Below are 22,409 nucleotides of genomic sequence, written 5' to 3'. Positions count from 1 at the left end.
ATTCAGGCTGTGAGGGTGCCTCGAGAGCGCTGGGGCGCGCGCTCTCTGGGCGCAGCCGGGCCGAGGACGGAACAGGCTCTGGGACCCGCGCGCCAGCCACACACTGGCAGCACCCCGCCGCCGCCCAGATCGCGCGCATGCGCAGTCCGTCCAGCCGGGGACTTTCCCCAGCGCGGGGCCCCGGACGCTGTTTGACGGGAGTGGGGCGGGGGCGGAAGGGGGAGTTTCCGCGAGGCGGGCAGGGAGCCTGGCCCGCCGGCCGGGGTATATATAGCGTGTGGGACCGGCGCGGCAGCGCAGAAGTACGCGCGTCCCAGTCGGGGTGAGTATCGCAGGCGGGGGGCGGCTCGAGCCTCGGCCGAGAGGCGGGGGGGGGCAGGCAGGCATACATGGGCGCCGCGGCGCGCCCTGCGGGAGGGGTGCGCCAGTGGCCGCGGCTCGAGATGGCGGGTACGTGCCGTGGGGAGCGCTGTGTGCGGGCGCTGACTGCGTCACTGCAAACCTCGCGATAACGGCCTTAGCCGGCGGGCGGGGACGCGGGTCTGGGCCCGGGCCTGGGGGTGGGTTTCTGAAGCGGGAGCTGCTGGCAACGGGCGGGATTGGGCTGAGCTGGCCGGTGCCAGGTACGTTGTTCTCTGGTGTGGGTGTGGCACCATCTTGCCAGCCCTACGCGTGAGTTGAGGCCCTCCAAGTATGATGGGTTTAAAATAATGATTTGGGTTTGGTCGATGTGAATTTTGGGTTGGCTTTTTTCTTTGAGCCTGCAGGCTGCGCTGGGGTCCTCACGTTTCCAAGCGCTCTGCAACCCTGAGAGTTAGTTAAAAAGCAGCAGCTGAGGTGCTTATGTAACTGCTTCTCTTCAGTAGTAAACAGTGTGAGACTTGGGATCATATTGGGATAACTGGCAACATTACTTTAGTCAGTCGGGGTATGGGTCTGGCTAGGCTTGCATAGTGTGGATGGTGCTGCCTGAAACTTGAGTTTAATGAGGGTGGGTGGATGAATAAGGAAGGGGTGATGTGCCCACACTGAGTGGTGAATTGTTTCCTATAATTATTCCTGTCTGTCTTAACTGGAAAGAAGGCCTAAAATTTCAAAAACTGCAAGAAGGATTAAGTATTAGTTTAAGCATATCGTTAATTTTAAACTTTATTAAATGCCAAAGGCTGTGTTATTGGGTATGTGCACATTTGAGATGTGGTTAACTTTACACACTGCAAGTAGTCCCATTGAAGTCAATGAGGCCATTCACTGTGGAAAGTTAAGCATGTGTGGTCATTGTAGGATATGATGGGCTCATGTTTGTATAGTTAAAACAGCAAAAAATCATAAACGCGAAAGCGGAGGTCTTTTCAATGTAAGTAAAGCTATAATGGACCCATTAAAGTACTACGGTTAGTCAAGTCCAGAGATGATTGTGAGGAACTTCAGGGGGATTTAACCAAACTCGGTGAGTGGACAAGGTGTTGCTTGATACCTGCAACATAATGCTTACTGGAGGGTAAAACTCCCCTTATGTACCTTCCACTAAATTTATGATCTCAACTCATTTATATGCCATAATATAAATAGATGGTATGTCCTCATCTGCAATACTGTGTGCACCACTGGTTGCCCCATCTCAGTACTATGGAAGTAGAGGGGATTCAGAGGAGGGCAATGAGAATGATCAAGGGTCTGGAAAAATACATGAAGAGCGATTTACAAGACTGGGATTGTTTATTTTAGGAGTGCCTACAAGGAGTCACTCAAGAAATCAATTGCAGGCGTGATGTCAATGCGCTTAAATTGAAGTGAGTGAAACCCCCATGTGATTCCCTTCAATGAGGATTTGGTGACAGGGAACTAAGACTACTTCACTCCTGGATAAAAGCATCCACATGACGAATTAAGCCACTTATGCACATTGTCTTCATACTTTCAGTTATTTGACCCTAACTTTCCTGATTGGCCCTGTGTAGGCATGCCCTTAGAAAGGAGATGAATAAGAAGAGAAGTTGAAGTTAGACTGGCGCATCTGTTGTCTATTTCATAGCATAAGAACAAGGGAATATTTTTTTAAAAAAGTGGCAAATTGATTAAAGGATACTTCTTTTACTCAGTGTGTGACTAGACTGTGGAACTCACTGCAACAGTATTCCATTGAGACCAAAAATTTAGCACAATTCAAAGAGGGATTGGATGATTATATGGATTACAAGAATATCCAGAGTTACAATATTTCTGAACTTCCTTCACTCCCCGCCGGATCTGCTTGTGTTTCGCCGCTTTCTTGACGCACTTGTAGAGCTTGCGGGTGAATAATTAATAATAAATGAAAAGATTTGGAAGAGATCTAAAACCTCATGCTCTGGGCATAAACCAGCATCCAATTATTAGAGATTAGGATTCAACGCTTATGCAAGGCAGACTGTCCCACAAATGTCTACTCTGGGGTTTCATGTACTTCCTCTGAAGCATCTGGTGTTGGCAGCTGTCAGACTGGATGCTAGACCATAGTTCTGATCTAGTGTGGCAATTCCTGTGTTCCTAGCTATTGTGGGGGGGATGGGGCAGAAGGGAGCTGTGGGGGGGATGGGGCAGAAGGGAGAAGAGAAGGCTGGTCTCCTGCTCCCCCAACTCACTGTGCCTAATCATTTAAATACCATGGTATCAATGAGCCATCAACAAACTGAAGTGAGTGGGGAGTATGCTGCTGCTGCTGTTTGCTTGGAGACAGTTTCTGTAGGGGCGGGGGGTGTCACCCTGGTAGCAGCATATTTGTGTTGTGTGTATTTAACACTTCAGAAAGCTTGAAACACAGCAAAAAAAAGACCTTAAAATTACAGACTCTGATTTCTATCTCCTGTTCTCACCTGGAATTTTTGGTTGTATTTTGTGGGCTTGGGATTTTTTCTTTTGTTTTTTTGGGCATTTTTAAAAGCATTCTATAAGTCATTGGACAACTCTTGAGGTTAGACAAGCCCTTGTTTAACTTGAATTGATGCAACTTTTGTATATGCTGTTTTATACCAGTTTAAACCTGGCTTGTATCTGTTTAGGTTGCACCTTTAAACTTAACTAAAGCTATGTAAAATAACACTTAGTCATATCAGTACAACTTTGTATGTAGCCCAGGCCACTTATCTATAGTCTCTATCTGCCAAATATTTGACAACTTGTAAAATTAAATCATTCACTTTTCCAAATTTTTCGGTACAGGGTGGGAATAGGTTTTGATGTCAGTGTTTATGGAAGTGACCTTCATTAACTATCCTGAAACTTGCTGGCCAACAATTAAAAAAAACTACCTTTGTGATTCTAGTGTTCAACAGGTTTATAATTTGAGAAATACTGTAGATGACAGCTACAACAAATATGCCTAATTTATCTTGTTTTATAAGAAAAATGTTTTTTCTCCTTTACAGGTTTTTGGCAGCACAAAGGAATTGGATGTTTCAGACTACAGATATCTACAATTTCTTCTTGTGAACTACAAATCTCAGTATGGAGGCCTAAGCCCCTTAAAAGGGACTTCAGTCTGAAATCTGGGAGGTAGTTTTGTGCACAAATAAAGAAACTAAAGATATCAAAATATTTCTGTATTGACCAGTGTAAGTTCTGTTTGCTTTCTGAACATGGCCTACAGAGGTCTTTTAATTAATCCATATAAAACACTAGAATGTTCTAACATATACAAATATATGGCTTTTAAATGTTATAAGAGTGCACTTGTACCCAAGCAACCTGGCTAAGTTTCTGATGCCCAGTGTTGAGCGTGTGATGGAAGAAAACACACTGGGTCTGTTCCAAGCCAGTGGTTATCTGTGACAAGTTGGTGGTATCACTGCTATGGTCAAGAATCATTCTTGCTGGAGCTATAGCTCTGCTGTATGTAAGGTAGTTGAGTATAACTTTTAATGTTGTTTGTAGTGTCTTGCATATCTTTGGGTGAGGATTGCTAAAACCAAGGGTATTTTGTTTTGGCAGTCTGACATACGAATATACCTTTAGAAGTTTTGGGGCTGTTTTGTTTGTACCTCTGTAAATGTGTCAGGTTAGAATTTCAACAGAAGTATGCGACACTCTTATCAAAACAATCTTTACAGATGTATAAAAGCTGCATTCGTATTGGCTATCTAGGATGAAATAAACACTTAATTTTAAATTGGAGCATGATATTAAGATGCAGTGTCTTCAGTTTTACCCATTTTAGTTTCTTTATTGGGGTGGATTTTGATCACCCTTACATATTTTTCTGTATCTCTTCCACCTCACCTCCATTTGCACCAAAGTGCCATTGACTGTGAGATGAGAAGTACAGTATACTAAGGAAAATGTGATGTATTGTGACAGGAAAGTCCAGTTGACCTACTTTCTGTACCTCCTAGAGTGTTGAGGTTGTATAACTTCTCCATTGAAAGCAGTTATGCAGATTAAAATAAAAGCAGGACTTCCCACATATATCAAGCCTGTTTATTAATCATAATTCATTCCTTTCGCATGCATTCAGTGTTACAAACCAAAATGTTTCACTTTCAGGTCCTTACTCTTTTATATGGCCTGGGAGTTATTCAAAATCACCTCCATGCACAAAACTACCTCCCAGAGAAAGACTTGTCCCATTCTTCCCTAATTTCATTATGAACCTAGTGGAAAGCAGCTCGTTCCTGGCTAATCTGATGAACAGCAGCACTGTGTGTGAACTGAAGTATGAGTTGTCGTGTGAACTCTACAGAATGTCCACGTTTTCTACTTTCCCTCTCAACGTGCCAGTGTCTGAAAGGAGTCTTGCTCGAGCTGGGTTTTATTACACTGGTGTGAAAGATAAAGTTAAATGCTTCAGTTGTGGCTTGATGTTGGATAACTGGAAACAAGGCGACAGTGCTCTGGAAAAACATAAACAGCTCTATCCTAGCTGCAGCTTTATTCAGAATTTGCTTTCAGTTAGTAATCTTGGATCATCCTCTCATTCAGCCTTCTCACCTCCAGCCACAATAAACAGTCTTTCACCATCTTTGCATTCCATAACTATTGCTCCAAGCTTAGAACAAATTGGCTTTTTCAGTACTACTTTCTCCAGTTTTCCTCAAGAACCAGTAACTTCTAGGGCAATTGAGGACCCATCACACCTGCGACCTAGCTTTAATAATCCTGCAATGAGCACAGAAGATGCTAGACTATGTACTTTTCAGACATGGCCCCTGACATTTCTATCACCAACAGATCTGGCCAAAGCTGGATTTTACTATACTGGGCCAGGAGACAAAGTTGCTTGCTTTACCTGTGGGGGGCAACTAAGTAACTGGGAACCGAAGGATAATGCCATGTCAGAGCATCGGAGATACTTTCCTAACTGCCCCTTTGTGCAAAATAAAACTAGAGACCAACCAATATTCAGCATTTCTAACCAGAGCATGCAAACCCACGTGGCTCGTGTTAAAACATTCATAAACTGGCCAACAAGAATTCCAGTTCGACCTGAACAGCTTGCAAATGCTGGGTTTTATTACGTAGGTAAGAAAAGTTAACCTATCTAATGTCTTAGTTTATATTTGTTTTAGAATTTGCTAAGCAATGGCTTGTGTGAACACTTATTGAATACTTTGTAAACTTGCTTTTAAAGGTCGTAATGATGATGTCAAATGTTTTTGCTGTGATGGTGGATTAAGGTGTTGGGAGTCTGGAGATGATCCATGGATTGAGCATGCTAAATGGTTTCCAAGGTAACTGTTTAAAAAGCTCTGTCAGTGGAAGAATTAGGCCAATGCAGAGCCCTTTCAGACCTTCCCCTATAATTTTTATCTTTAAATTTGTCAGTGGGAGCAGACTTAGGCCAATGTGAGTGCTTTTGAAATTGTCACTCTACAAGAGGGTTTTTTGTGTTCCAGATGGAAAGACTTGAGTGAGAACATCTCTATTGCTGAATAATAAAATGGGGGGAAATAATGACGCTAATAACGATGGGGGAGATTTTCAAAGACAGATGTCCGTAAGACACAACTGCTATTTGTACCTTTGAAAATATCCCCATATGTTAATGATTTTTAAATAGCTTTCATGAAGTTGAGAACAGCACAGGAAAAAGTGTTTTGTATGCTAATCTTTGACACAGTTTACCATCAGCTATTAAACTTAAGTTCAACATCCAACTTTTGCTTAGCTCCTTGTTCATCTCCCCCATTAACTTTATCAGTGTATTTTTTTTATCTTGTGTAAAGTTTAAATTGCTTTACTAGTGCAAAGTGTAGACTAAGTTTTAAAACCTTTAATTTTTTATATCCATTTCATTGTGGTGGGTTTTTTGTTTTTAAATTTAGACTAGTTTGTACTCACTGAGTGATTTGAGGGGAGGGGTGGAGTATTGGCTGAGATTAAAAGCTGTTGAGGTTGTACACTAAAAGGTATCTATTACTGAATGCTTTATATCTGATGCATACAGAAATTAGGCCATATTAAGATGATTTAGCAAAGCATCCCTCTTCAGTAAGGATACTTAAATATGTGCTAAAGTTCCATTGAAGTCAGTGGAACTTACTTAAAAGTTAAGCACATGGTTATGTGTGTAAGTGCTTCCCTGAATTGGGGCCTAATTGAGCACAGTATTGTAGGCTTCTTATTCTGTATGGCTCTTAACTAATCATATATGAGAAACAAATATTGTAACTTGACAAACATTTATATTCTGTTAATGTTTAGATGTGAGTATCTACTGCGAATAAAAGGGCGAGAGTTTGTCAATCAAATTCAGGCAAGATTCCCACATCTCCTTGAACAGGTAAACTAGAATTTTTATATAACTTTCTGGTTGCTAGTATCAGCATTAAATGGTGGTACATAACACCCCCCCCCCCCCACTTTCCAGATATTGCTCTAAGTAGTTTGGCAGGTATGAGTTTTAAGTTTCATTGATAGTTCATGAATGAACAGCTTTACATGAAAATGAGATAATTAGAATTGGTTTGATGGTCTTCAAAACTGACTCTTTGCACATCTTCCATGAGCAGTTTTTGTATTTTTGAGAATTGATATTGAAAATAGATCTGGTAGCATTGGGACTTGAGTCATTTGAAGAGCATCACAGCCATTTACAGTCAAACCTTGGGACACTCTGTGAGGCAATGAGAGCTCTAGACTGAGTATAAAGAAGTGAAGTTCTGATTACACAAGGCTTAGTGACTAATTCAGATTAGTACCTGCTAGTACAGAAACTGGTTCTGGGTGCCTCTCTTGTGGGACTTCTTTTTTTTTTTAACTAAGCTGTTTGTAACAAGGTATTTTTGCATAAACAAAAAGCATAGTGAGTAGCTTCATTTAGAAGAGAAGTTTGTGTTGGTATAAACTGCCCGGATTTACCCCAATGCATGTTTGCAGTACAAATTGTTGTAAAACTTGTATAATCCTATCTACAAATACTTCACTTAAGCTATTTGAGTTAAAATTCTTAATTGCAAATGTTTGGGTGGGGTGTGGCTGGACAGTGACGAGCACAACGGGGTCCTGGCTCCTGATTAGGGGCTCTTAAATGCTACAATAACTTCACTATTTGTACCAAGTTCTTCCTTTTTGTAAATAACTTAATTTTTGTGGAAAAGCATGTACTGGGATTATCAGTGTTGTATGCAAAGAGAAAAGGATGCTGACTGTGGTTTTTATTTAATGCTGTTCCTTTACATTCCATAGCTCTTGTCAACTTCAGATACCCCTGTGGACGAAAGTGCCAATCCACCAAGTATGTACATTTTAGTTAATGTCTTTCAAGCTACATAGTGATAAGACTTTCAGCACGCTTACAAACTTAATGTAAATATGAATAGAACTTTTGTATGGATGCTTTCCAAAATTAGCTTGCTAAGCAATTCATAGCATTTTAGAAAGTAGCAGCATTGGAATGCTTCCCAGCAAGTCAAATATTTTTTTTTTCTTTTTGACAGTTGTATAGTGGACTTAAAATGTCAGTGAGGTGTGTTTGAAATTTTATACTACAATATTCCCTTCAAGTTTGTTGCAAGAGAAATTTCCCATCTCTTCATAATTTCCACAATACTAGGGATTTGTATACATACTGTATAGATTCTGAAGAGTTTGACTCTGTTTGCATGTTCTCTAACTGGATTAAATGGACTCATTGTTGGTTACACCAGCTTCTGCTAGAGTAGCCCAGGGTATAGACTATCCTGGTATCAGCGCACCTTAGAGGGTGATTGGGGGAGGGATAGCTCAGTGGTTTGAGCATTGGCCTGCTAAACCCGGGTTGTGAGTTCAATCCTTGAGGGGGCCACCTACGGATCTGGGGGAAAAATCAGTACTTGGTCCTGCTAGTGAAGGCAGGGTGCTGGACTCAATGACCTTTCAAGGTCCCTTCGAGTTCTAGGAGATAGGATATCTCCATTTAATAAAAAAAGATACCTACAACCCTAACCTGCTGGGGGCCTGCAGCTATGTTAGCGACTTCAAAAGTGGGCAGCAGTAGCCAGTGAGAGGGAATGGCCAAGCCAGCTTGGGGACATACTGAAGAAGTGCAGCTTTCCAGACAACTTCCTCTGCGGCTGTAAAGCTGCTCTTCAGTGGAATACCCAAGTATGATGACACTACTGTCTGACTTCTTTGGGGGTGAATTCCCCATACTGGCAGTGGCCCCTGCTGAGGCAGTGAGATGAGTCAGATTTCCAACTATTACGCTTAGTTAGCTAAGTGCCAGGAAAAGGATGACCAATAGTAGAACTGTAACCATTCTATTAATGCAGATGCGACTCAAGAACTTGCTATACCATATGAAAGGGAGGTATTTCCATAACTAACTTTTTACCATTTTTTTCAGTTCTAATCTAATGATGCTATTCAACAATGGTGTGACCTCTGGTTTTTCCCTGCTTTTGCTGCTTTAAATTGGATCTTGGTTATTGTAACAAAGCTTTTTTTGTTTAAGTCCAAAATTCTAAACAGGAGTTCTAAGTAAAAATATCTTGATTTTTAAAAAGTTAGGCCCATGTCATTAAATGATTTTTTTATGCTAAATCTCATTTATATACTGAAGATGCTAAAAAATCTAAAGTTTTCAAATCTGAAGTATCTTTTCTTTTCTCTCCCCCCCCCCCGCCCCTTCATGCATAGCTATTCATTCTGAATCTGGAGAAAGCCATTCAGAAGATGCAATCATGATGAACACCCCAGTGGTTAAAGCAGCCTTGGAGATGGGATTTAGTAGAAGACTAATAAAGCAGACAGTTCAGAGTAAAATCTTAGCGACTGAGGAAAATTACAAGACCGTTAATGATCTTGTGTCTGATCTGCTTACTGCAGAAGATGAAAAAAGGGAAGAGGAGAAGGAGAGACAATCTGAAGAAGTGGCATCGGGTATGCATAGGGCAGTAGTAATACACTTTTATCTTTGTTCCATTGTAATCTGTTTGCTTTTTGGTCTAATTCTGGGGACACTTGTATTCATGAGCTTTGGTAATGGTTTTTTTGTTTTGTTTTTGTAAAGGTAAATATAAAGGATTAACACTGTATGATCTGGAAATCAGTGTGGAATTTAGGCCTCAATCCTGGAATTATCCTTACAGTAATGCACCCCATATTTCATTGGGGCTTGATATGGTCCATGAGTCCACCTGCACAATACTCTGCAGGATCAAGACCATATTTTTGTCCATATGCCTATATGTGGTGGTAGGTCCATCATATAAACCAAAACTGACTCCTCTATATAGTAAAACTTCCACCACATAAAAACGATTATAAATATAATTTTGGTCTCCTTATGTTACTACTGGTCAACTCTGTGACTTCTCAGCAACAATAAAAACATGGAGATTAATGTACAAGACCAGATATTTATTTTTTTAATTTCTATTCTTAGAAGTTAGATGTAGTTAAGTCAGCAGGGTCTGACAAAATTCACCCTAAGGTGCTTCAGCTAATTCCTTATGCAATCTTAGAACTACTATCTTCAAGAGCTCATGGTGGACAGGTGAGGTCCCAGAGGAGCAAAGAAGAAAGCTACTATGTTTGCCCACTTTTAGAAAGGCCCACTGGTCTATAATTCCCCAGGTCCTCAATGTTTCCCTAACTTTAATTTGTTCCAGTATCTTTCCAGGTATTGAACAATCATTTTGTAACCTCCTAGAGGATAGTAGGGTAATAAGTAATAGTCAACATGGTTTTGCCAAGAACAAATCTTGCCAAACCAACCTAATTTCCTTCTTTGGCAGGGTTACTAGCCCACTGACTTGGGGATAGGAGGGATAGATATGGTGGTAGATGTTGGTTGGTTTTTGTTTTTTAAAGTAAGGCTTTTAACACAATGCCATATGACAGTCTCATCAGTAAACTAGGGAGATGTGGTCTAGGTTAGTGGCTTTCAACCTTTTTTCATTTGGGGCCCTTAAACTTCAAATGGAGATATTATATTGCAAATCTGTTTTATAAAGAGGCAGAGACCAGTTCTCCATGTCCACTGAAGGTAGGGAATTAATGGGCTTAATCTGCAGTAAGGGAGATCTAGGTTAGATGTTAATTAATCTTATTGTTACAAAGTTTTTCTTAAGTAGTGCAACATCTTTCCAAAGGAGACTGGAATCCCTATCCCTGGAGTCTTTTAAAGAACAGGTTGGACAAACACCTATCAGGGATGGTCTAGGTATATTTGGTCTTGCCTCAGTGCAGGGGTATGGACTAGATGACCTCTCAAGACCCCTTCCAGCCCTATACTTCTGATACTTTAATATTTGCTTTTCAGTTTCAAAACCTCACAGGCATGCAGTCTGGCTTTGAAACTCTTGAAAACCAGTAGGAGCCATGACTTAATTTCTGTAGCACAGCATATGAATTATGTTCAGTGCTGTCTGTCTGTCCTGGCTCACTATATGCCAGCAGCTGAGATGTCACAACATGGTGCATTTCTAGTCATTAAACCACAGTAGAATTTGGACAGCCACAATCTGGAGAATACAAAACACAATTGTACAATAAGGTCTGGTGTGTGTGTGTGGTGGTTTTGCGCTGAGTGTTCAGTACTGTTTAGGTCTTCCCCATGGCATAACTCTGTCCTTATGGGTTTTTTTTTTTCAAAAAAATTTAGTCCACACAGATCTAACAGTATTTTTGACTGGCGGTGATTTTTGACTTTTGTTCTTGATAAGCCAGTGGTGGTGACACACGTAGACCTTTGGGTCTGTGCATTCCACTTGTGCAATGAATATACCTTTCACTGTTGTGACTTGGGAAATAATGTATAAGGTGGCCTTGCTACTTTGGAGGAGAAGGGGGACTTTGTAAAACTTCACAATACTCAAACTACTTGTCTGCCACTCATGTGATATGTGAAGTCTGTAGTAATTATTTAATAGTGTGTATTACTGACATGGAGTGGGAAGTGGCATGAAAAGAATCAAGGTATCTCTTATACTTTGATAGCACACATCAGTTAATAGTAACAATGCAACTTCAAATCTTGTAACTTACTGAATTTTCCCCTTGAATTTAAGATGACCTGTCCTTAATCCGGAAGAATCGAATGGCTTTGTTTCAGCATTTAACATGTGTGCTTCCTATCCTGGAGAGTTTACTATTGGCCAAAGTGATAACTGAACTTGAACGTGATGTTATTAAACAAAAAACCCAAACGCCATTGCAAGCAAGGGAACTGATTGATACGATTTTAGTGAAAGGAAATGCAGCAGCCCACATATTCCGAAACTGCCTGCGAGAGTGTGATCCTATGTTGTACAAAGATTTATTTGGTGAGTTTGACTGACAGATGTACTTTTTTTCCTTTTTCTTTCCCCAGAAGATTGATAAACTGATTTCCTAAGTCTAACAATCTTTATTTTCTTAGTAATACATAGAGCCCTGCGCGGATACAAAATTTATATCTGCAGATGGATATAAAGCGGATATCTGCAGGGCTCTACCAGGAACCACAACGGTGAAAGCTGCAGTATGTCGGGCTGCTGCTCGCAGGAGCCAGCCCCCAGTCTTACCAACTGGGGTGGGCATCAGGCTCACCAGCAGCTGTCCCTGGTTGTGCAAGTGGCTCTCACGCTCCCAGACAAGAATCCCTTTCATGCAGCGATCTGCCTCTCCTGGGTCCTGCAAGCAACGGCCTGACATGCTGCTGCTTTCTTCGCTGTGGTTCCTAGTAGAGCTCTGTGGATATAAATTTTGTATCCATGCAGGGCTCTAGTAATAGTCTGAGGTATAGTAGTAAAGCAATAATAAAAATTCTACTAGAGTGTAGATAATTCCAATGACTAAAATGTTCTTTTTGTCATTTTAGTGGAAAAAAACATGAAGTATGTCCCCACAGAAGACACTTCAGGTAAATCTTCAGTTTTATTCATTTGAGTGGTTTGGGCAATAACTCAGATTCTCAAAACAAATTTTTTTCTTTGACACTGTCACATTCTGGGGTGTAATCCAGACTAGTCAGGGGTTGTCACCACCTGCCCTTGACCTCGAGTGCCTCGTAATGCTTTGCTGTTGTAGTTCCCAACTTGTGCTGCTCACAAACCGCCTACGAGCATGCAGGTTACTCTGAGTGTCTGTGTATATAGCTACAGTCCTGGTTTGGCGGCTCTGACTCAGCCTGTTAGCAACACTCCTGTCACACTTTGGCTTCCACCAGCCTTGGTTACTACTTGCAGAGTGACCTCAACACAATCCCAGTCCCACACTTTTCCCAAAACTGTGTTCTGCACTATGCAGCCCTTCCCTGGGCAGTTCAGATATTAAAGGTCCGTTGCCCCTGCAAAGGGTCAATATTCAACAGTTTGCTACTTTAACTAGTTACCAAATACACTGGACCCTCACTAGAATGCGGGATTTGGGATCCATGCATGGTACCACGTTAACGCAGGGATCGCATTAAAATGAATTGCAATTAAAATAATTAAATTTGGGATCCATGGCCGCTACTGCGTTATATGTGAATTTGCGCTATGTAGACGGATGTTTTAGCGAGGGTCCGTTGTAGTTCATTTTAAACAATACTGTTTTCTTTAATTCAAACTAAACCAAGCTTATTTAACTAAAGAGATCTTAAGTGAGTACAACTATAAGGCATTAAAGTCAGAAATGGTTACAAGAGAAATAAAAATACTTACTTTCTAGTAGCTAAAACTTAACAAGCTAGACTAGGTTCAAAGTAAAATCCTTACCACATGATCCCAGCAACATGGCTGACTAAATTCTCAGGTCAGGGTCTCCCCCACTAAAGTCAAGGGGCTGGTTCCTTTGTCTTAGGGGAGAGAGTGAGCTTGGGGTGTTTTTGCCCCTCACTTTTATAGTCCAATCACCCTTTGAAATGCATTTTCCTGAAGGTTACCCCTAGATAAAGTTCATTCCAGCTCTGAGGTTGGAGACCTGAAATCTCATGGTGAAAGAGGTTCTATGTTCCTTGCTGAAATGCAGACCAATTTGTTTCTGCATCCCTTCATTGTCAAGTGGCCATTCTTTGGCAGGTGATTGCCAGTCAACTTTTGACCTCTGGCACAAGGCATCAGCTTGTCCTTTGTCTATCAGAAACTGGTTCACCCCTCTCCCCAGACTTGTGTGGTAAACATATTTTAGTCATAATTTCTATAACTCTTAAGACGCACTTCTGACATACATTACACAAGAATATCCATGATCAGTGTGGTGTTCATTTTTAAATGATACCTCACAAGGCATATTTTGTATTGGGTGGCAGTCATACTGAATTTTATTGCTTTTCCATCTCTAATCAGTTCTGCCATTTGAAGATTTCTTTGTGGTGTTAAGTTTGTTTGTTCTCTTCTCAGGGTTACCCATGGAAGAACAACTGAGAAGATTACAGGAGGAAAGAACCTGTAAAGTTTGCATGGACAAAGAAGTTTCTATTGTATTTATTCCATGTGGTCACTTAGTGGTGTGCAAAGAGTGTGCACCTTCCCTAAGAAAATGCCCTATTTGCAGGGGGACAATAAAGGGTACCGTTCGCACATTTCTTTCATGAGGAGAGGAAACCTGCAAACTCCTGTTCCTGTGCATCTTAGCAGTGCTCAAGACTAACCCAATGATGTGTTAAGAATGGAAAACTATAGTAAAGAAGATGATAAATTACTTGCCTAATGTGGCTTATGGGGGTAATAGTGGACTGTTGTGTGAGCCTTATGCTGCCAAAGATCTTTTTTGAAACCTGTGTAAGTAACTATTAAAAAATGATGGGAAAAATAGGTTTGTTTGTTTTGCTGCTGAAGTAACTTTTTTCCAAAAGTCTTAGATCTCATAAACATGTCTTTATCCTAATTTGAAAAGAAATCCTTTACTAGTGAAGCATTGTGTTCTAATACATTTAATTTTAAAGCGGAGTCTTAAATAACTGAAGCATTTTCATGAGACTTCATTACAAATGACACTTGATTGATACTTGTAAAACTACAGGATCTTCTACTTCAGCTGTTCTGGTTGTATCAAGACTTAAAAAAAAAAAAAAAAAAAAAACACGGAAAAAACCTTATAAGAAGTCTTAAGTCTTATTGTTAATGTGGTGTGTGTATAATTGATATTTAATTGTATGAAAACAGCATTAAAATGTTTTCAATAAACTATTTTAGAAGTGAAAACTTTTATTTAATACAAAATGTTCCCAGAGTTAGCTTAAATTTTTGTATAGGTTGCAGTGACAATGGAAAAGTTTTTGCAAAAAGAACAGGAGTACTTGTGGCACCTTAGAGACTAACAAATTTATTAGAGCATAAGCTTTCGTGGACTTCAGCCCACTTCTTCGGATGCCTATAGAGTGGAATATAGAGCACACACACACACACACACACACACACACACACACACACACACAGTCTTACCAACTCTGAGAGGCCAATTAAGAGAAAAAAACGTTTGAAGTGATGATCAAGATAGCCCAGTACAGACAGTTTGATAAGAAGTGTGAGAATACTTACAAGGGGAGATAGATTCAATGTTTGTAATGACTCAGCCATTCCCAGTCCTTACTCAATCCTGAGTTGACTGTATCTAGCATGCATATCCATTCCAGTTCAGCAGTCTCTCGTTGGAGTCTGTTTTTGAAGTTTTTCTGTTGTAAGATACCCACCTGCAGGTCTGTCATTGAATGGCCAGGCAGGTTAAAGTGTTCTCCCACTGATTTTTGAAAGTTATGATTCCTGATGTCCGATTTGTGTCCATTAATTCTTTTGCGTAGAGACTGTCTGGTTTGGCCAATATACATGGCAGAGGGGCATTGCTGGCACATGATGGCATATATCACATTGGTAGATGTGCAGGTGAACGAGTCCCTGATGGTATGGCTGATGTGATTAGGTCCTATGATGTCACTTGAATAGATATGTGGACAGAGTTGGCATTGGGCTTTGTTACAAGGATAGGCTCCTGGGTCAGTGTTTTTGTTCAGTGATGTGTGGTTGCTGGTGAGTATTTGCTTTAGGTTGGGGGGTTGTCTGTAAGTGAGGACAAGTGTCTCCCAAGATCTGTGAGAGTAAAGGATCATCTTTCAGGATAGGTTGTAGATCTCTGATGCGCTGGAGAGGTTTTAGTTGGGGTCTGTTTTCTTTGTTGGGCCTGTCTTGTAGAAGGTGACTTCTGGGTACTCGTCTGGCTCTGTCAATCTGTTTTCTCACTTCAGCAGGTGGGTATTGTATTTTTTGTTAGCTGTATTGGTCTGTACCATGAAGAAGAAAATCTCTTAACAGAGGAGCAGCCCCTAGTACTTGCTCCTGTGTTGTCCTTGGGGAGGAATCCAAGTCCTGGTGTAGGACTTGCACTCATGACCTTAGAAACCAGGTAGCTGGACAGTAGTGGTGGTAACCTTTTTAAGATGACAAGATCAGTTACAGGTAAGTAAAGGTTCTTCAAGATGTGTGGTCCTTAGCTGAATTCCACAGAGGATTATATGCATGTGCCATGCACCTGGTGCCAGAGCTTTTGAAAGGAGTACTGTTCAGTAGTCTGTGCATCTGGCCTTGTGGTCTTGCCCCAGGTGATAAAGGGCACATCGGGCTGCCAGCATTTCCAGTTCCTTCTCTACCACAGAGCTGTTGACTCTGCAGCAGATGGGAAGGAGGGTGAGTTTGGAATAGATAGGGACAACACATCGAAGAACCTTCAGTTACAGTAAGCAACCTCATTTTCGTCTTTGAGTGATAGTCCCTATTGTATTCCAGGGAGGGTGATTAACATGCAGTACCTATGTGGGAGGATGGTGCAAGGAGACTGGAATGGAGGTCTGCTGCTCCAAACAAAGCATCTGTCATGGAATTGTGCACTAGAGCATAATGCATGGAAAAGGGGTGTACCAAACTCCACATGGCTGCCTTGCATATGTCTGCAAGCGGCATGTTGTGGAGTGTGGCTGTAGTTGATGATTGTGCTCTTGTGGAATGTACCCAAATCCCTTCAGGCAGGGATCATTCTGATGATTGATTACGTGCTGTTATGTACTGAGATCCACTTGAAGATTCTCTGAGTGGAAATGGTTTGTTCTTTCATTCCCTCTGCTATGGCAACAAACCCTGGGAGATTTCAGAAAGGGCTTTGTTCAGTCAAGATAGAAAGCCAATGCCCTTCAAACATCTGAGTGAAGCCGCCTTTCCTCATTTGAGGTGTGAGGTTTGGGGAAGAAAGTAGATAGGTAAATATTTGGGTTGATTTGAGGTGGAATTGGAAAACCACCTTGGAGAGGAACTTGGGGTGGAATTGTTAAGGGACCTTTCCTCTATGGAAAGGGGGGAGGGGGAGCTAGCCATCATGGCTCCTATTTTGCCAACCCTCCTAACCAATGTAATGGCACAAGGAAGGCCACTTTCATGGAAAGGAGAGATACTGATCATGAGACCATAGGTCCTCAGCGAGGTGAAGACTAAGTTAAGGTCCCATGGTAAGGGGCGGGGGGGGGGGGCATCAATCAGTTGAATAGGAGGCTTATTTTTGCAGGAGGCAAAACTGCAGAGTTAACAGGTGGATAAAGATTGAACGACTATCCACCAATGGGTAAAAGGTGCTAATGGTAGCTGTATGCACTTCAATGGAACTGAGGGTCAGTCCTAAGTCCTTCCGATTAAAGGAAACATTCAAGGAGTAACAGGATGTGCATAGCTTCAGGGACAAGGCCTTGTCTGGTAGCCTAGGAAGTGAAATGTTTCCACTTGGCTTGATATGAGCATCTTGCTAACTCCTTCCTGCTGCTTGAGGCCATCTCCTACTGCCAGAGAACATTCTTGCGCTAGTGTAGGTGTCCATCCAACAACCAAGCTGTCAGGTGAAGAGTGTGGGGTTGGGGTATCCAAGTCTGCCATTGTGTACCTCTGGGAATGTTTGAAGCGTGATGGGGGGGAGGGTACTTCCACATGCAGAGGAGGAGCAGAAGCCAAAATTGGTGAGGCCAGAATGTGGCTATGAGGATGGTTGTTGCCTTCTGTCTTATCCTGTGGATCACTCGTAAGTGCGGGAGGGTGAAGGCATAATTTGTCCAGCCTGACCAATTGAGGATTAGGGCATCTTCCTATGATTGAGTTCCAACTCGTCCCATCAAACAATATTAGGGTACATTTGGTATTGGTGTGGGATGCAAAAAGCTCGGCACTGAGGGTACCCATTGGCCAAAGATGTCTGCAATTAGTCATAACTCCCATTCAGGGTCAGTTGCAATGTTTCTACTGAGGGCATAGGCAATCATGTTCTGGGTGTCCGGTAAGTAGGCTACTGCCAAAAGAACATGGTATGTGATGTACCATTCCCAAAGATATTCAGCTTCCACATACTGGGCTTGGGATTTTTGTTTTGTGTGTCTGACATGACAAACGTCTTGCTTTTGGATGGTTGGCAGGAAGGCCTGGCAAGTGTGGTGTACTGCCTGGACTTATCTTGCTGTCTTAATTGAAGAAGAAATAAAGGGGCTGCACAAGTGTTAGAGCTTATTCCTTCACTCTCCCACTTCCCTAGTCATTCTCACATGAACAGAGAGCAACAATACCTGAAGTCCAAAGGTGCAAACAATTCGATGTTTATTGGGGTGAACTTCCTGCAAGCTTAAATCAAAGTTCCTTTTGCCTTATTTTCAAATCCCAACTTCCTGTTTTCCCCTAATTTATATATTATTCTTTGCTATACCTTAACAAATCATAACATACTGTAACATGATTAGCTAACCAATTATATCCCACCATTTAATTAGTTTACACCCAGCAAAATTAATTAGACAGCAGCCAGAAACAATCTCAGAACCAGACAGAGACCATGCAAATAAACTTAGCAAAGTGGGAACTACACTGACAAAACAATACAGAAGTGAGGATTTCACAACTACATCTATACAGATAAGAGTTTCCCAGCTGTGTCTATTGATAAGTGAGTTCTTACTAAACAGAAAACTATCAAACTAAATTTCCTTTTACATTTTCTAGGCTCTTCCCTTTCTCTGGAGGTGATAAATTAGATCACCTTCTGAACAGCCCTAGATTGCCTTATTTCAATAGGGCTAGTTTGGAATGTGAGGATGTGACTGCAGGCTTCCCAGTTTAAGTCTGCCTCTTACCTAAAGGCATTAGCCTAAGAACAGGGCTTCAGACTGTCACAGTGAGAGAAGGCCCTTACACACATTCTTTCTTTTATACCTCTATAAGTAGCTAAATGAAAACATACCTAAGTTCTTAAAGTATAGGCCTTTACACACAGGCTTGAATATCTATATCCTAACAGCTATAACCCCTTTCAGATATGGGATTGTTCCGGGGCCAGCCCATAGGCTAGGCAAGTTGACTAGGATGGGTCTGTGACTTAGCTCTTTGAGTTGTGGTCAAGTGAAAAATTCTCTAGATTTATAAACCCAAAGCAGGGCCCATATTTTATACAGCATCACACATACATTCCTTAACAAACCAATTCTATGCACATAGACAACATCAGTACATTGTAGGCATCTAAAATGCCAGTTGCCCGTACATCCTATGTAGATGGGACCTTGAAGTGAGTTGTGGAATCAACTGCACTGGTATAGATTAAACCATGGGGTCTCAAAGTCCCAGCCCGTGGGCCATCTGCAGCCCGAGAACCTCCCCAGTGCGGCCCGTGGAGGAGAGATGCGTGCAGCCACACTGACGGCTCTGTCTGGTGCGGGCCCCGACTCCTACAGCTCCCATTGGTTGGGGGAGAGGGAAAGAGAGAACATCACTAGTCACCAGGCAGAGTCAGCCATGGAGGCAGCATCCCTTTTTTTCACAATGAATATAAACAAGTCAAAATATCAAACACAACTCTGATGCACACCTTGCTGCAAACTTGAAGGTTTCAACTGCTCAGTCACTGAGGCCAAACTGACAGAACTGAAGTATTGCCAGGTGTCTGGTAAACACTAAAAACTCTCTGGCCGGCAAAGAATTGTATAAAGTTGTATGACAGTTTTATTATTTCTAAGACATTTGAAATAAAAAATACAATAGAAATGTTTTCTTTTCTGAACACCATCTTCAGTGACATTATTGGCCTGCTGGGAGGATTTGAGGACTGGCACTGGCTGTAAAGTAAATTGAGTTTGGGACCACTTGATTAAACTCAGCCATGGCTAAACCAGGTTATAGTATTGTTCGGTTGCCTAATACAGAAACACCACTTTAACTGAAACTGTTTACCTGGCTTAAAAGGAGATTTATAACCTGACTTTAGCCTTCTCATCCAGGAGTGGCGCCAGGGTTTTTGCTGCCCTAGGCGGCAGCGCTCCTCCTCTGAAGCTGCGTTCTCGGTGGCGGGGGTCCTTCCACTCTGGCAACTGTAGGAGGGAAGAAACTTTAGCATGCTGGAGATACTGACTTAGAAATTACTGCTAGCTTGACTAAAATGCCACCTCAGAGTTCTTAGTTTTCATTTGAACGAATACAATATTGTAAGAAAAACTCTGTTCCTGCATCAATTGTTCCAGAGGCCCACTAGCTGTTGCTGGTAAAAAATTGAATGTAGTTAGAAAGACACTATGCTGCCACCTAGTGTAAAGCTGTTTTAATTTTCCATTAACATTGTGTTTTTTTTATTATGGAGCAGAGATAGCTCATCTATAGTTAAGGCTGATATATTTATTTCTATTTATATAAACCAGACTTTTTGTTCTTCTGTCTCTTCAACCCCTTTCCCCCACCTTTGCAATACAATTTTTTGCTTCAAATCTGGCACATAGGGTTATTTGGGTAAACCTCTTTAAAGTAATCGGCTGTAGAAAAATAAAATCAATTTGGAAATTCTTGTCATGCCCTTTTGCCCTCTTTGAGAGACTTCAGACAGTTTGTGAAAGAACTTTGCTGGTAGTAGTGCACAGGATTATATATGAGGCATTTAAAGTCTATTAACAGGTTTCAGAGTAGCAGCCGTGTTAGTCTGTATCCGCAAAAAGAACAGGAGTACTTGTGGCACCTTAGAGACTAACAAATTTATTAGAGCATAAGCTTTCGTGGACTACAGCCCACTTCTTCGGATGCATACCAGTCTATTAAGTTACTTAATGCCCAATTAGCAAATTAGAATTGAGGATTCTTTCATGGATCAGTGGAACCTCTACTGACCACTTAGAGTTTGCAGGAGTGCTGATGAGTTCAGCTGCCTTACCTATAGTATTCCAATTTGCTCACCAATACTGATTTTTATACAGGGCAAGCGGGTGTCTTGTCTGGAGATTAGAGAAATTTGGTGGTAGTTATTCATGTGCCTTTGGCCTCATAGTTTCAACATCTTGCAGACATTAAAATCTCTACAACTGGAAGCAGAAGCAGGATATATGCAGAATTTAGAAACTGTACAAAAATGCAAAATTTTCTAAGGGGTTGGGAGCATAAGTGTGGGTGGCAGATATCATAGGCCAGGGAAGACTAAGCCTACCCTAACCTAGGCTGTGGTCCTGGCCATGGCCTGAGGTCCTGCCCTGGCTCCCCTTCTCCCCTAAAGCCAGTGGGAGCTCAGCTTGGGCAGGTGGCCTGGAGCTGGGGCAGTTTGGCTGGGGCTCATCTGACTGTGAGGGGGTTCACAGTACTGGTGGGCAGGGCCTCCAGCAGAAAGGCCATGGGTGGGGGGGTCTAGCCTTCGCAAAGAGGGGTGTTTACGTGCTGGCCATGAGCATAAGAGCTACCATACGTCCGGTTTTCCCAGACATTTCCTTTTGTTTGATCCTCCACGCTCTGGGTTGATTTTTCAAAAAAAGAGGAACATCCGGGATTTTTACAGAGCAGATGTTGTATTTCAGAAAGAGCTGGCTCAGAGTCCTGATCAGTCCCTTCCCTGCAGCCCCAGGGCTCAGCTCCCGCCTGTGTGATGCAGGTGGTGAGTCTAGTTGATCATAATGGTCCCTTCTGGTCTTTAAGTCTATGAATCAGTGCAGTGCAGCTTGACATTGTGTTCAAGGGCTTGTCTAGACCAGTGGACTCCAAAGTGGGGTGCGCAAGAGGATCCTTGGGCGCGGCAGGAGGAGTGCTTTTTTTTTTTTTTTTTTTTTGCTTTGGCAAAAATGGTAGAGCTAGTGCGGCAGGCGGTGCGTGCTCAAAATGTTTTTACTGATAGGGATGTGCGATCAAAAAGGTTTTGAGCCCACTGGTCTAGACAACAGTTTGTGGCAAGCGGGGGTGTCCCGCTACCCTGTAGTAACCTGCTGTGTACTAAGTGTGCGTGTGGATCTTGCTGCTGCACACTAAATGTTCCCCAGTGTGCTTGGATCTACTCCCATTTCAATGCAGCATAGCTCAAAGTGCACTGGGGAACTTTTAGTGCATGCCCACAGGTTCCACCCAGATTCTTAATGTGCAGTATAGTTGTGCAGGGTAGATTTACACCCCAGCTTGCTGTGAACTAAAGGTTGGTGTAGATGACTGTGTGCCAGTTCCAGGTCCTACTGCTGTGAAAAGCAGTCAGACAGCACTTAGGCAGATATGCTCCTCCTGGTGACACTGTTGGCAAGCAAAGTGGTGTAAAATGAAACCAAAGCGGGGTGGTTGAGGTCCAGTGCACATAGAGCCCTAAGAGACTTTTAGTGTGAAGGCAGAGGGAGTGAGGCTTAATGACATTAATCTCTATATAGTGGAAAGTATTGTTCGGTGGACCCAGCGGTTTCTGTTCTTTTTATAAACCAATTAACTATTGTTCTTATTTCATGCCATACCCAACGCCTTGTTTGAAAGTTACCAGAGTCAGCTTTGAAAATGTTTTTGAGCGCTGTCTCTTGGCAGAGCTTCAGTTGCTGATACAATAATAGAGAAGAACAGTTTCTTCTCAGCATTGAACTTTCTTCAACCCGTTGTGCAAGAGTTTTGCAGCGGACAGCGGTAAACAAAAATGGGACTATAAACACTGACTTCCTATGTAACGCTGCTGCCCAAGAGAGACAAGGCGGTTGTAAAATGTCAGCATTCCAAACCCACTGCCCTTCTTGTACTGGCAGGAGATATGTTTGGGCTTTTGGG

General features: G+C 42.0%; 1 protein-coding gene across 2 annotated transcripts; it reads left to right on the top strand.

Annotated features, from left to right (window-relative positions):
- Positions 1–229: 229 nt before the first annotated feature.
- LOC128829998 (inhibitor of apoptosis protein-like) lies at positions 230–14,552 on the top strand. 2 transcript variants are annotated; one of them, XM_054015581.1, is made up of 10 exons: positions 230–322; positions 3,408–3,593; positions 4,522–5,496; positions 5,606–5,705; positions 6,679–6,757; positions 7,663–7,711; positions 9,094–9,336; positions 11,469–11,723; positions 12,260–12,301; positions 13,764–14,552. In XM_054015581.1, exons 3-10 carry the CDS (start codon positions 4,623–4,625, stop codon positions 13,955–13,957), a joined length of 1,836 nt encoding a protein of 611 aa, XP_053871556.1. In that variant the 5' UTR covers positions 230–322; positions 3,408–3,593; positions 4,522–4,622; the 3' UTR covers positions 13,958–14,552. The 2 variants fall into 2 exon arrangements, with proteins under 2 accessions (XP_053871556.1, XP_053871555.1); XM_054015580.1 differs by lacking the exon at positions 230–322 and adding an exon at positions 1,740–1,793 and having other exon boundaries at positions 3,408–5,496.
- The last annotated feature ends 7,857 nt before the right edge of the window (positions 14,553–22,409 follow it).

This window comes from Malaclemys terrapin, chromosome 1, assembly GCF_027887155.1.
Source record: "Malaclemys terrapin pileata isolate rMalTer1 chromosome 1, rMalTer1.hap1, whole genome shotgun sequence".
In the NCBI taxonomy this organism is placed as follows: Eukaryota; Metazoa; Chordata; order Testudines; family Emydidae; genus Malaclemys; species Malaclemys terrapin.
This window is presented reverse-complemented; position numbering and strand designations above follow the sequence as displayed.

Excerpts from the sequence above, each read along its gene's own strand:
- LOC128829998 (XM_054015581.1), top strand. The coding sequence starts at position 4,623 with ATGAACCTAGTGGAAAGCAGCTCGTTCCTGGCTAATCTGATGAACAGC. Across the intron at positions 9,337-11,468 it reads ATCTGAAGAAGTGGCATCGG|ATGACCTGTCCTTAATCCGG; the intron begins GTATGCATAGGG and ends CTTGAATTTAAG. Across the intron at positions 11,724-12,259 it reads GTTGTACAAAGATTTATTTG|TGGAAAAAAACATGAAGTAT; the intron begins GTGAGTTTGACT and ends TTGTCATTTTAG.